The following is a 14,501-nucleotide window of genomic DNA, read 5'->3' as shown; positions in this document are numbered from 1 at the left end:
AACAAGAAGTTTGCTAGCATAAAATATTAGCAAGAGGGCATTTATTGTGAAAATATAAAATGTGGAGGTTTCACTTTTTAAAGTCATTCAGAATGCTTAGGCAGTCTTTTTTTTATGACTGTTTTGTGTGGAGATTGGTAAATTAATGTTTATTTTTCATTTTCATAGTGATTTCTAGATCCTGGTACAGTTGTTATTGAACAATGCTAACACTGAACTTGTCTTCCACGGAACTCACCGAATTAGATGAAACGTTATCTACCATATCACTCTGCTGTAACAAGGGTGGTCTGTCTTGTTTCATTAGGACGTCTTATCATGGCTCATGTCATTAGTGCCTGGATTTAGATTCCACAAGGCCCAAGGGACATCTGTTTGAGCATTTTTCCTTTGTCAATGGCACAGATAAGCTCTAGGCAGTGGGACTTTTGTTTTCCACACTTCACTTTTGCGTAGTTTTCTAAAGATGAGAAACGTTTCAAGCGTGGTAGTTGAGAGCATTATAAGCAAACTCAGAGTGGGATCATGGTATTCAAGAGCTGGCTCAAATCTGAAAGAGAAAATGGCCAACCGGTTGGAGAAAGATAGGAGTGTTACTGGACTTGCATTTCTTTTGCAAACTACTCTGATTTTGTGTCATGAGATGAGTAGAATTGACTATGGTATGTCTATACACGTGATTATGTTAAAGTGCTCTTTAGAGACATTATTTTGCTAAATATCTTTGTTTTAAGTTTTTTTTCCTACTGACAAAAGAATTAGTACTTTTGATATTAACAGACATGAAAAAACAGAATTTGTACAACTCTAAATGTTTATTATTTGATAAAAGAAACCTATACAAGGCGATAACATGTATATTTAATGTTATTTCCGTTGGGAAAAATATTTTACTGATTGTATAGATTATACAGGTTAGATAATTGGCATAGCTAGAAATTTTTTTTTCTTAAGGGACAACTATCCTAATGTATAATTCACATACCATAAAATTCACACTTTTAAAGTGTACAGTGGTTTTAATATATTCACAGCATTGGGTAGCCATCACCATGTCTAATTTTAGAATATTGTTGTCACTCCAAAAGGAAGCTGTGTACCCTTTAGCAGTCACTCCCCATTTCTCCTGCCCCCAACCCCCGGCGGTCAGATTGCTGCATTTTCTGTCTCTACAGGTTTGCCTAGTCTGGTCGTCTCATGTAAATGGAATCCTCTATGTGACTTTTGTATCTGGCTGCTTCAGATTTCTGAGCCCAGGCATCGTCTTTTTAAAGTCCATCTGTGTTGTAGCTCCTTCTTAAGGCCAAGTAGTATTTCATTCTAGAAATACAGCACATTGGTTTATCCATTCATCAGTTGGGCTGTTTACACTTTTTAGCTATTATGAATAATGCTACTGTGAACATTTCTGCTCGAATTTCTGTGTAAGACATGCTTTTAATTCTCTTAGCTGTATACCTAGTAGTAGGTAGATAAGTTTTAAAAAGTACGTGTAGGAATATATTTTCTTGAATTTTACAAAGGAATATATAGACAGACGAAGTCTTATTCTGAGGACTTGGGGTATACATACATTTTTGAAAGGTCAAGAAAATTTAATTAGAACATTTATATGGTTTTAGCCAGATAATCTTTACAGTTAAGTTGATTAATTAGAAAAAATACACGTTTCTTTGTTTTGGTTCCCTTGTATAATGATCAACTTTGCATTTCAGACAGTTTCAAATATAAACACTAGATTAAACTTAGTTCATTGAGAAGTTATTAAATAATAGGGAGTATAAGTAAGAAAGCTATTTATTAAAAAATTTGTTCTTTATTTCACATTTATTTATTTTGGGAAGACAGAGATAGAGTACAAGCAGGGGAGGGGCAGAGAGAGAGGGAGACACAGAATCTGAAGCAGGCTCCAGGTTCCGAGCTGTCAGCACAGAGCCTGACGCGGGGCTCAAACTTGTGAACCGCGAGATCATGACCCGAGCCGAAGTCGAATGCTTAACCGACTGAGCCACCCAGGTGCCCTAAAACGTTTGCTCTTTAGTGCTTCAAGCAGGTTAGTGATTCAGAGCAGAGCTTGGGAGTCAGACTGGGGTTGCATCCTGCTCTGGTATTAATGAGCTCAGTGACCTTGGACAGGTAATTGAACCTCTGCACGCCTCCTTTCTCTACTCTGTGAAATGAAGGGTGCTGTTTGTCCTGCAGAGCTGCTGTGGGAATTGAGAATGTGTGGTGTGTGTATCAGTGCCTAATAATAAGCACTGATAAACAGTGGCGGCAGTGCAGTGAATTTTCATTTCGTTGGGTTTCATGAGGCCCTGAGAAGCAGTGTCTTTTAAACCACTTAGACCGTGACCCACACTAGGAAGTACCTTTTACAGGGTGACCCAGGGTGACACACACATGCATCTCTCTGTATAAATATATGTAGTTGGAATTTCAAGGGACCACACTTACCCTTACCATGTGTAGTGTAGTGTTTCATTTTTTATTTTGAGTTAATAAGCTTTATTGTTTTAGACCGGTTTTAGGTTTATAGAAAAAATTGAGCCCCAACCGTTTCCCCTGTCATTAACATCTTGCTTTAGTGTGCTACATTTATTATAATTGGTGAACTAATGTTGATAAATTATTCAACTAAAGGCCATAATTTACCCAGGGGTGCCCTCTTTATATTGTACAGGTCCGTGGGTTTTGACAAATGTGTAATGTTATTTATCCACTATTACAGTATCATATAGAATATGGGTATGTCCCCCGAACCCCCGGCAACCACTCATCTTTCTACCATCTCCACAGTTTTTTCCTTTTCCAGAATGTCATTTAGTTGGGATCATACATTGTGTAGCCTTTTCAGATAGGTGTCTTTCGCTTAGTAGTATGCATTTAAGATCCCTCGGTGTCTCAAATCTTAAAAAATTCCTGTGTCTTTTGGTGACTTGGCAGCTGTCACTTTTTATCGCTGAATACTATTCCATTGTCTGGATGGACCACTGTCTGTTTATCCATTCACCTCCTGAAGGACATCCTTGGTGGCTCCCAAGTTTTGGATGAAGCTGCTATAAACATTCCTGTGTAGGCTTTTGCATGTAAGTTTCAAACTCATTTGGGTAAATATCAAGCAGCTCCGTTGCTGAATCATATGGTCAGGGTATGTTTAGTTTTGTAAGAAACTGCCAGGCAGCCCTCCAAAGGGTGGCCGTGCCATCTTGCATTTCCACCAGCAAGCTCTCTTTGTTCTGCATCTTTACCAGCATTTGGTGGTGTCTGTGTTCTGGGTTTTGGCCATTCTCATAGGTGTGTGGTGTCGCTGTTGTTTTAATTTGCAACTCCCTGGTGATCTGTGAGGTTGAGCATCTTGTCTGCTTGTTTGCCATCTGTATGTCTTATTTGATCTTCTGGAATCTTTTGTCCATATTTTGATTGGTTTGCTTATTTTAAGAGTTCTTTGTATATTTATAGGATGTAAGTCCATTATCAGATATATATTTTGTAAATATTTCCTCCCAGTCTGTGGTTTGTCTTTTTGTTCTCTTAACACTATTTTATATTTTTATGTTCTATTCCATTAAAATCTAAAACTGGCCCTTGAGGCACTAATTGATTTTATAGCCCACTGGTAGGTCACCGCCTGTGGTTTGAAAATCTATGTTTGTTCTGCTTTCCCGGTGTTGTCCACTTGGACGATGTCAGTAAAGCAGCTGTCATACCAGGCAGTGATTCCTGACGCGGATCAACAGGAGTTCAGAGTTGATACTGCCCTTTATCTATTGTAGAAGATTCTGGGGTTTTTTCAGTGTTTTTCTTTATTTTGAGAGAGAGAGCAAGCAGGGGAGGAGTACAGGGAGAGGGAGAGAGAGAATCCCAAGTAGGCTCTGCACCATCGTGGAACCCAGTGCAGGGCTCGAAGTCAGGAGCTGTGAGATCATGACCTGAGCTGAAACCAAGAGTTGGACGCTTAACCGACTGAGCCCCCCAGGCGCCCCTATTGTGGAAGATTCTTTAAGTTTTAGTGACTAGATTCAGTTTGGTCAGCTGCATCACCTCCACACCTGACAGTAATGACATATCTAAAGCATTATGGAAAGTTTTGTGAATTTTGCATTTCTGCACAGTTTTACACAGGTTTCCTTTATATGCATATGCTTTTAAATAGGACATTAATAAGGTGAAGGGAAGCTAAGGTGTATGTTTTGTATTCCCAGCGATAAGGTATAACCCAGATTTTATCTACTCAAATTGGTGAGAGGGAATTTTTGTATGTTAGAATGTATACTTTTTAAATGTTTAATTATTGAAGCAAATAAAAACAGTGATTTGAACTAAACAATTGATATGGTTATTGAGGATCTAGTTTAATGGACATTTAACTTTGAATAGATGCTACTCAGATATTTAAAAAAATTTTTTTTAATGTTTTTATTTATTTTTGAAGGAGAGAGAGACAGAGCATGAGCGGGGGAGGAACAGAGAGAGAGGGAGACATAGAATTTGAAGCAGGCTCCAGGCTCTAAGCCGTCAGCACAGAGCCCGACGCGGGGCTCGAACTCACAAACTGTGAGATCAACTACTCAGATATTTAAATGTATCTGCTCCCTCATGAGGGTTAAAGATGCAGCCCTGCAGGTTTGCACTTCTCATTTCTTAGGAAAAAATCCCGTCGCTCTCCAAAGGCCAGTTCTGTTTTATTCCAAAATAATGCAAATCCCAATTTTGGAAATTGAACTATTACTATTAAACTATTCCTCTGTTTTCTTTGTAGTTAATCTTAACTCCTCCCCTACTTGAGCGGGGCAGGGAACACTCACTCCCTGATGCCCTGCAGTGCCACCTTGTGGGAGGAGGGAAGGCTTTAACAAGGGACGGCCATACCGTCTCTGGGTGTGAGTGAAATCTGCCCAGTGTTAACGCGTGTGTGTGTTTGTGTGTGTGTGTGTAATGGGCTCCTGACTTTCATTTTTCAAAGATTTTTTTTTTCTTTGATGTGGACTAACTTACTGATTAGAGGGATAAAATACTGGCAGTCTTTTTCTATAGAGACCTTGAAGATGAGAAGGTGTGTGCCTACCCTTTCTAACTCAACCTATTGAAAAAAAATTTTGGGGCACCTGGGTGGCTCAGTCGATTAAACGTCCAACTCTTGATTTCAGTTCGGGTCATGATGTCATAGTCTGGGTCTAAGCCCTGTGTCAGGCTCTGCACTGACAGCGTGGAGCCTGCTTGGGATTCTCTCTCTTCCCTCTCCCTTTCTCTGCTCCTCCCAGCTTGTGTGTGTGTGTCTGTGTGTGTGTGTGTGTGTGTGTGTGTGTGTGTGTGTGTGTGTGAGAGAGAGAGAGAGAGAGAGAGAGAGAGAGAGAGAGAGAGAGAGAGAGATGCAGATCATGTAGGACCTTACAGATGGTACTTAGGACTTTGGAATTTATTCTGAGAGAGGTAGGAAACTACTTGAGCGAATTGAGCGAAGTGATAATACCTGAAGGGCAGGAATGAAAACTGGACCAATTAAGTTGCTCTTGCAAATGTCCAGCTGAGTGGTAGTGATGGTTTGGGCCAGGGTAGCAGCAATGGAAAAGAGAAGTCACATTCTGGGTGTACTTTGAAATTAGGGTCAGCAGTATTACTAACGTGTCTGTGGAGCATGAGAGAGAAGGGAGGCTAGGGTACCTCCCAGGTTCGTCTTACTTTATGCTCCTTGCTCTGTGTGAGTGGGCAAGGGCTTCCTGGCATGTGTTTCAGTCTTTGAGAGGTTGGTTTAGGGAAGTGGGATGAGGCATACAGGGCGATGTCTTAGACTTAGTTTTCCTTACAGCCCTGATGTTTCTAAGATTTTAAATTGGTGAATCGGTGAACAGTGTTACAACATGCTAGGGTCAGAAGGGAGCTAATGTTGACTCTCGTGTTGGGGCACACAGCCCACTAGAAAACTTGAAAGGGTCTGTTGATGTTTCTTTGCCTGCACTCCAGCTGTTGCTTTTTATGGCTTTTATGAGCTACTTATTTATAAGCTGCCAGGTGAGTTATTTATTACCAGTACCTGCAGTGTGGTATAGCTTTTATTGTTTTATTTCTCCTCAGTTATCTTTGTTGTCCCTGAGTTCCTTTTCCACTAGAAAATGGAAGTAGGTGAGGTTGGTGAGCTAAGGGATCTGATGTTTCACCTGAGGGGGTGAGGCCCAGCAAACTCGGAGAAGCGTTGTCCTAAAGCGTTGTCCTATCCACGTTACCTGCTGAGCTGCCGACGAGAAGCCATGACCTGTGGCGACGGGAGGGGGTGCTTCCCCAGGCAGGCACAGCAAAGTCAGCGGTAGAGCCAATGACAGAATTTGGCTTATTTCAAGTTTCCTTATGAGCACGACCCTGACATCAAGAGTCGCATGCTCTACCGTCTGAGCCAGCAGGTGCCCCAGCACTTTGTTTCTTTTTATGGCTGAATAATATTCCATTGCGTGATAGGTCACATTTTATTTATCCATTTATTGGTTGATGGGCATCTGGGTTGCTTCCTCATCTTGGCTGTTATGAATAATGCTGCTATGAGCATTTACATACAGGACTTTGTATGGACATGTATTTTTACTCTCTTGGGTAAGTAGGAGTGGAATTGTGGGATCATGTAAATCTGGTTAATATTTTGTTGTATTTTTATTTTTTAAGTTTATTTCATTTTGAGAGAAAGCGCATGCGCATGTGTGGGGGAGGGGCAGAGAGAGAGATGGAGAGAGAGAAAATCCCCAGCAAGCTCTGCACTGTCAGCACAGAGATTCCAAACCACGAACCGTGAGATCATGACCTGAGCTGAAGTTGGACGCCTAACTAGCTGAGCCACCCAGGCACCCCAAGAACATCCTTTAAATACCAAATTTGTAAACATTTTAAAGGATATGTGTAGATATGTAAATCAGTGGTTATTAGCGATTAGTTGATTTTCTTTATGTAGCTCAAATGTTCTTGAAAGTAAGGATAAAGTGACCTCCCAAGTTAGTTCATAGGGTTATACAGTTAGACCAGACTGCTTGCTGGTCTGCCTTCCTTTACTGAGCACCATTTGTGTGTCCAGCATTGTACTCAGGCTCTGAGTTCAGCAGCCTTATAGTGGTTTTGGGATTTTTAGATTTAAAAAAAAATAAATACACACACAGCTTGAGACAAACTTAGACGATTTCAGAGCCTGATAATGGGTTATATAACTCATTCCCGTGAGTCACTATACTGTTCTGCTAGAGGATGTAAGCAAGAAAACATCCACTATTTCATGTAGGAATGTTGACTGCACCGCAAGCAGCCACAGTCTGCCACAGGAAAGTGGAACAGGAGGCCGGATCTCAGGTTGGGTCAGGAAGGGTGAACACCGGTGTCAGGAAAACTTCCAGGAGGAGGCGGACGTTTGGGGGTGACTGAGGACGGGGAGCAGGGCCAGCAGGGTCTGTGGCTGTGACTTGTCTGGAATGGTTTGAGGTGGGCGTCTTGTCGTCACGTGCTCTATTTGTGACAGCTCGCGGTACAGATCTTGGCGTGTTTTTCTAATGTAGTTAACCAAATCTTTTATCTTCAGCATATTCATTTTTTAGGAAGGATAAACCTTAACTTCTTTTCTTTTTTCCTGCACTTGTTTTCTTTAGGTTCCCTAATCCTGTTGGGTTTCATCTCTGTCTTACACTTACTATTAAGAGAGAAAAAAATACTACCTGTTGGATTGTGACATGCTGTCAATTGTAAGATATGTTGTGATTTCAGAGATGTGAAAATGTAAACAAAACAGTGCTTGTAGGATCAATATGCTACGATATTTGTGTTGGAGGTGTTCAGTTTCCCTAAGTGAAGGAGATCTTGCTAAAATAACGAACGGCAGCCTTCTCAGCTTTAATCTTAGGTGATGCTCTAGGGAAGCCTGCTCTATCCAGGTCAATGCCAGTTTCATTTGGCTTGAAAGGTTTTAAATCTGTCATGATTATAATGAAATTAGCTTGGATTGGATAATTAGAGATAAGGGAAAATGAAGTTTGCTAAGATTAGAAAAGATAGGGTTTATTAAAGATTACAGAACAGAGCTTAAAAACGGAGGTAGTGTTTAGTGACTTTGGGGTAGGTTATCTGGGAGGGCTTAGCTTTTACAATTAAGCGTTCAGACTCCTAAGTGTGCCATTCTGCCTCTCCTCCCCCACCCCACCATGTTGATCTTACTCGTGAGCTGAAAAGTCTGGGTAATTCAAAAAGTGTCCCAAAATAGTGTCATTCCATTGTTCATCCTGACAACATGTTCATCAGAGACTCTGCTTTTCAGAGCAAATGAGCGCAAGCCGAGCTTTTGTGAGTGCATGCTGACGGGGCTGCCCTGTGCCGTGGTGGGGGTGCCATACTGGTCCCCGCTCTGGCCAGGGTTCTGTCTTCCAGGAGCAAGAGATGATGTAAACATTCACTGCCCCGTGGTACTGAGAACATACCATGGGCTGCGCAGGCAGGGGTGGAGGGATAAGGAATAAAAATACCCTGGTAAAGGGCCCCTGGGTGGCTCAGTCAGTTAAGCGTCCGACCTTGGCTCAGGTCATGATGTCACAGTTCGTGGGTTCAAGCCCTGCGTTGGGCTCGGTGCTGACAGCGCAGAGCCTGCTTGGGATTTTCTCTGTCCCTCTCCCCTTCATGCTCTCTCAAAATAAATGAACTTAAAATACTCTGAGGAACTGAGGGAAACAGAGTGTTCACTCTGCTACTTATTAGTGAACTGTAGTGTTAGCCCTTAAAGGGAAGGTAGTAAAAAAAAAAAAAAAAAAGAAGAAGAAGAAGAAGAAGAAATATATTTTCACTAATTTGATTTTTTTGATTTATAAAGCATGATTTAGGTAAATATATTGCTAGATCTTGAAAAGCATTGGCTATGAAATTACATAATGTACCATTAGCAGTGTAAAATAAATGTGTGTGAACAAGAATAAAAATATATTCTGGTTCTGTTGAAACTGTTAAAGTATTGGGGGCACCTGGGTGGCTTAGTCGGTTAAGCGGCTGACTTCGGATCAGGTCACGATCTCAAGGTCTGTGAGTTCAAGCCCTGGGTGGCGTCGGGCTGTGTGCTGACAGCTCAGAGCCTGGAGCCTGCTTTGGATTCTGTCTGTCTCTCTGTCTCTCTCTCTCTCTCTCTCTCTCTCTCTCTCTCTTCCCCTCCCCCACTCTGACAAATAATAAAACATTTAAAAAAAGAAAGAAAGAAATGGTTAAAGCATTAAGGCCCTTCAGTTCTGGACTTGTTTGCACTGGATCCAGGAATTACTATTTTATTCCAAATTCTGTAGGTTCCAGGTCATTTATTTCAGTATTCCAAAGCCCCCATTTTTATAATTTCCTCATATGGGATAGTGAGCAGAAATAACTGCTTAAGTTCTTATAGAATTGAAATGTATTTGTAATATCCAAGAAGAACTGAGGGGAACCATGCTTGTTACTGGACAAACTGGACGTATCTTAGATTATGTGCAGTACTTCCCCAGTTGTACGGTGGGGCAGAGTCTTCTTAGTGTCATTCATGGAGGCCACCAGATTTCCGTGGGCCTGCCCTGCCCCAGATCCTGGCCAGGCAGCAGCAGGTGACAGACTCAGAAGTGACCTGCTGGAGCCTCGTGGGCCGGAGGACATGTTCGTGCTGTGATGTAATAAAGATGTATGTGAAGAGGAACTAGGTCACAAAGGACGGATCATGTGGCCTCCCTGGTGAGCAGAGGCAGCCAAGGGAGGTTTTGCAAGGGTGGTAGCAAGTGAACTGGATTTTGGAGGGTGAATTGGAGTTGTCAAGCAAGGGGGGTTGGGGCAGCAGCCTGACAGCACTTGCCTGGGGCTGGGGGGGGGGGGCACCGGAAGGCCAGGAAGGTGACACCGAATCGGGCTGGCAGTGGTAGCTCACCCTGAAGTCTAGGCTTTTCTCAGATGGAGTTCCAGGGAGATCAAGCCCCAGAAGGGTCTCTGGGGGAGGAAGTAGAGGTTCACGTGAACATTCGACTCTGAAGTGCTCAGTGAAGACGCCTGTTTGCTGTTCATCACTAGAAAACAAATGTTTGGGGAAGGGCTGCTCTTGAGCCTTGTGGAGCTCCTGTATATTTTAAGCAAGGGAGTGACTTCTGATTTACATTCAGAAAATGCACGGCCCCTCCCCCTCAGAAGGACAGGCTGAGGTGGGGGTGGGGGGGGGGCGCGGTGTTGGTTCCAGAACGTCAACGTGAGGATATTTAATCTCAGGATTTAGGAATTTAGGGCACCTCTGAGAAAAAATTTCTTTAACCGTGAACTAAAATAAAATACTTAATCAGCAGCTGAGATTCTAAGTGAGAGGGGGTTGTGGGGACAAATGCAGACTTTGCTTCTGACTTTGATCATAGAACAAACAGAAGTCCTTCATAGTATGTCTGACTGAAGAAAATCTTCAGTTTCAGTCGTACCTTGGGAGAAATGTTTTTGAAGAAGTTCCTTCCATTATGATCACTTTATAGCTTAGATCAAAATGGTAGGATTTTTTTTTTAAGATTAAAAAAAAGCTGGACAATTTTTATTTTACTCTTTTTCAAATATGTGATAATAAGTTTTCATGTTTAAGGGCCATTTGCATTTTATTGTGGTATATTGTTGTATTTCCTCAACCAATGTTTTTTAAACTTTTAAGTAATCTCTACACTTGATGTGGGGCTTGAACTCACAACCCTGAGATCAGGAGTTGCACGTATCCAACTGAGCCAGCCAGATGCCCCTTCCTCAGCCAATTTTTAAAAATAAATTGGATATTTGGTCTTTTTGTTACCAGTTTTAGAAGCCTTTTATATATTAAGAAGTTTAGCCTTTTATTTGTCATACACGTTGCAGATATTTTTTCCTGTTTCTTTTCGCTTTGTAAAAGATTCATTTATTTGATTACTTGAATATATCTTTTTTTGTAGTGTCTGGGTTTTTTTTTTTTTTTGTTTGTTTGTTTTTTTTTTTTTTAGTTATAGCGAGAATGAACTTCTGTACTCCAAGGTTATAAGAAGGAATTTACCTGGTTTTATTTTAAGCTTTTATAAATTTATGATTTATATTTGAATATTTGATCTATTAGGAACTTATGCTGGTCTATGATGTGCAGTATAAAGCCAGTTTTCCCTTGCAGCTGGGAGTTTTAATTGATCAAACCTCCTTCACTGCACGGTCTTTTCCTTCGTCACTGTGGAGGCATCTCCTTCCTCACTCACACCATGTCTGGACTTGAGAGTTTGTTGCCCTGATGGGTTCATGTGCTATATCCTTTTGAGGCTTCATAATATCTGGTAGTGCTGTTGGGTCCCTTCTAATACTGCTCTCTTTGGGAATTCTCGTGACTTGTTTTACATTTTAATTTCTCTACGCAGATTATATTTATCTTTTAATTTTTTTTAATTTATTAAGTAATCTCTCCACCTCACGTGGGGCTTGAACTCGCAACTCTGAGGTCAAGAATTATGTGCTCTTCCGACTGCCACTCTACATGAATTTTAGATTAGCTTATCTGTTTCCAAAAGTTAATCCTGTAGGGCATTTTGGTACAGGTGGGGGAGTGGGAGGTAGAGGGGGTCATTTTAAGTTTACAGATTGATCTCCTTATGATAATGACTGTAAATTGTAGCTTAAATCTTTTCTCTTACAGATGATATTAACCGTGTTCTTGAGCAACAACGAGCAGATTTTAACAGAAGTTCCCATAACACCAGAAACAACGTGTCGAGATGTTGTAGAATTTTGCAAGGAACCTGGAGAGGGCAGTTGCCATTTAGCTGAAGTGTGGAGGGGAAATGGTATGTATTAGGTTCTATAGAGATTACTAAGTACGTCAAATGTAATGTTTATCAAATGCAAAATACTGTTTTTGGTTCTTAGCTATCTGTGATAGTGAGGAATTGAATAATTAAAATGATACCATATTACATGGGAGAAAGATTTTACAAATGCTCTTTGTAAAATATATGTGATGTGATTTGACCCTTATCTGTGCCATCTGAAATGAGCAGGGAAAGTAGATACAGCTCTTAGATGAGGTTTTTCTAGATCTCACTGCTAACCCAGTGAGAGCTCTGTGTGCTCTGAGACTTTACAGTGTTTTGTTTGGTATGTGTTGACTTGTTCATCTTCTTTTCCCCTGATACTTCAAGGTGGAAACATTTTTATGTTTCCCTGTATATAAAACCCTTAAAACACTAGGCACGCCATAAATATTTATTAACTTGTAAAAAGCAAGTGCAGTTGACCCTTGAACAACACAGGTTTGAACTGTGCAGATCCACTTATATGTGGATTTTTTTCAGTGAATATATTGGAAACGTTTTTGGAGATTTGCAAGTTTGGAAAAACTCACAGATGAACCACATAGCCTAGAAATACCACCCCCCGCCCAAAATTAAGAAGAAGTTAGGTATTATTGTAAGATCACAGTATATAATACATGTAACATACCAAATATATGTTAATCGATTATTTATGTTATCAGTAAGGCTTCCGTCCAACAGTAGGCTGTTAGTAGTTAAGTTTTGGGGGAGTTAAAAGTTAAACATGAATTTTCGACCGCACAGGGGTGCAGTGTCCCTGACATGTGTGTTGTTCAAGGGTCCGCTCTGCTGGCTCTTACATTTAAGGACTTGGTCATCCAGCTAGGCAGAGAAGATCAGCATAAATAATACTGAATACAGAAAATTCTGCAAAATAATTTGGAGTCTAAAGGAGAGGTTGAATGTAGATATGGTATACTCAGCAAGGGAAGCAGTGTGAAGGAGGAACAAGAGAAGATCATGAAAGTATCATGCTCCTATGATAGCTAAGGGACTGGTATTGAGAGAAAATAGGCAGCAGGGAAGAGATGGAACTAGCTCGCACAAAGGCCGTCAGGACTGGTGGAGGAGGGTAACCTTTTTGTGGTATGAAAAAACAGGTGACTGGGGTATGGATGGGTCTGTGTTGGAAAGTAAGAGAGTGATCAGTTAGAACATGTTGAGTCTGAGGTGATAATGGGATGGCATCCAAATGGAAGTGTTTAAAGGGTACTTAGGGATAGTCACTAAAGTCTTACACTTTTTTTTTAAATAGCTCTGTTGAGATATACTTCATATACCATACAATTCACCTATTGAAAGTGTCACCTATTACCTAAATTCAGTAATTTTAGGACACTCAGAGTTGTGCGGCCATCACCACAATCAAAGAACATTTTCGTCACTGCAAAAAAGAAACTTCATATCCATTAGCAGTCATTTCCTATTCCCTTCCTACCCCCTCCGTTCTTAGGTTGCCCCTAATCTCTTTTCTGTCTCTGTAGATGTTCTTATTTTGAATATTTCATATAAATGTAATCATACAACATGTATTCCCTTTTGACTGGCTTTCATGGAGCATGATGTTTTTCAAGGTTCGTTCGTGTTGTTTTGGTATCAACACTTCATTCCTTTTTGTTGCTGAATAATATTCCATTGGGTGGATTTGATTTACCCATTGATCAGTTGATGGACATTTGGGTTGTTTCCACCTTTTAGCTCTCCTGAGTAATGCTGCTGTAAACATTTATGTACAAATGTGTGTGTGGACATATGTTTTCACTTCCCTTAGGTATATACCTAAGAGTAGAATTGCTGGGTGGTAATTGCTTAACTCATTGAGGAATTGCCAGACTGTTTTCAAAAGCAACCATCTTACATTCTCAGCCTCAGTCTATTCCAGTTACTCCACATTCTTGCCAACGCTTGATATTAGGTATACGATGCCACCCATCCTAGTGGGTGTGAGTGGTATCTTGTGGTTTTGATTTGCTTTTCCCTAGTGGCTAATGATGCTGAGCATCTTTTCATGTGCTCACTGGCCATTTGCATATCTTCTTTAGAGAAATGTCTCTTTAAAAGTTAATTTATTTTGAGAGAGAGTGAGAGCGTGGGAGGAGCAGAGAGAGAGAGGGAGAGAGAGAATCCCAAGCAGGCTCCATGCTGTCATCTGGAGCCGGATGCGGGTCTCAGTCTCACAAACCGTGAGATAGTGACCTGAGCCAAAACCAGGAGTCAGACGCTTAACCGACTGAGTCACCCAGATACCCCTTAGAGAAATGTCTATTTATTTAAAAAAAATTTTTTTTTTAATCTTGAGAGAGACCATGCAAGCAGGGTAGGGGCAGAGAGAGGGAGAGAGAGAGAGTCCCAAGTAGGCTCCTCACTGTCAGCCGGAACCCAGTGCGAGGCTCAATCCCACAAACCATGAGATCGTGACCTGAGTGTCGAGAGTTAGATGCTCGGGGCACCTGGGTGGCTCGGTCGGTTAAGCATCTGACTTTGGCTCAGGTCATGATCTCATGGCTTGTGAGTTTGAGCCCTGCATCAGGCTTTGTGCTGACAGCTCAGAGCTTGGAGCCTGCTTCAGATTCTGTGTCTGTCTGTCTGTCTGTCTGTCTCTCTGTCTCTCTCTCTCTCTGCCCCTCCCCCACTCTGTCTCTCCTTCAAAAATAAATAAACATTAAAAAAAAAAAAAAGTTAAGTACTCAA

General features: G+C 41.2%; 1 protein-coding gene across 2 annotated transcripts in view; it reads left to right on the top strand.

The window, feature by feature from the left end:
- The window catches only part of PPP1R13B (protein phosphatase 1 regulatory subunit 13B), a 94,939-nt gene that overhangs the window by 24,328 nt on the left and 56,110 nt on the right, over positions 1–14,501 (top strand). For both annotated transcript variants that reach the window (XM_030320089.1, XM_030320088.1), the window contains exon 2: positions 11,636–11,783. In XM_030320089.1, the coding sequence (XP_030175949.1) occupies positions 11,636–11,783 (148 nt within the window). The remainder of the gene's footprint in view (positions 1–11,635; positions 11,784–14,501) is intronic.

Source organism: Lynx canadensis, chromosome B3, assembly GCF_007474595.2.
Source record: "Lynx canadensis isolate LIC74 chromosome B3, mLynCan4.pri.v2, whole genome shotgun sequence".
Taxonomy (NCBI): Eukaryota; Metazoa; Chordata; class Mammalia; order Carnivora; family Felidae; genus Lynx; species Lynx canadensis.
The sequence above is the reverse complement of the archived record's forward strand: the minus strand, read 5'-3'. Positions and strand labels throughout refer to the sequence as shown.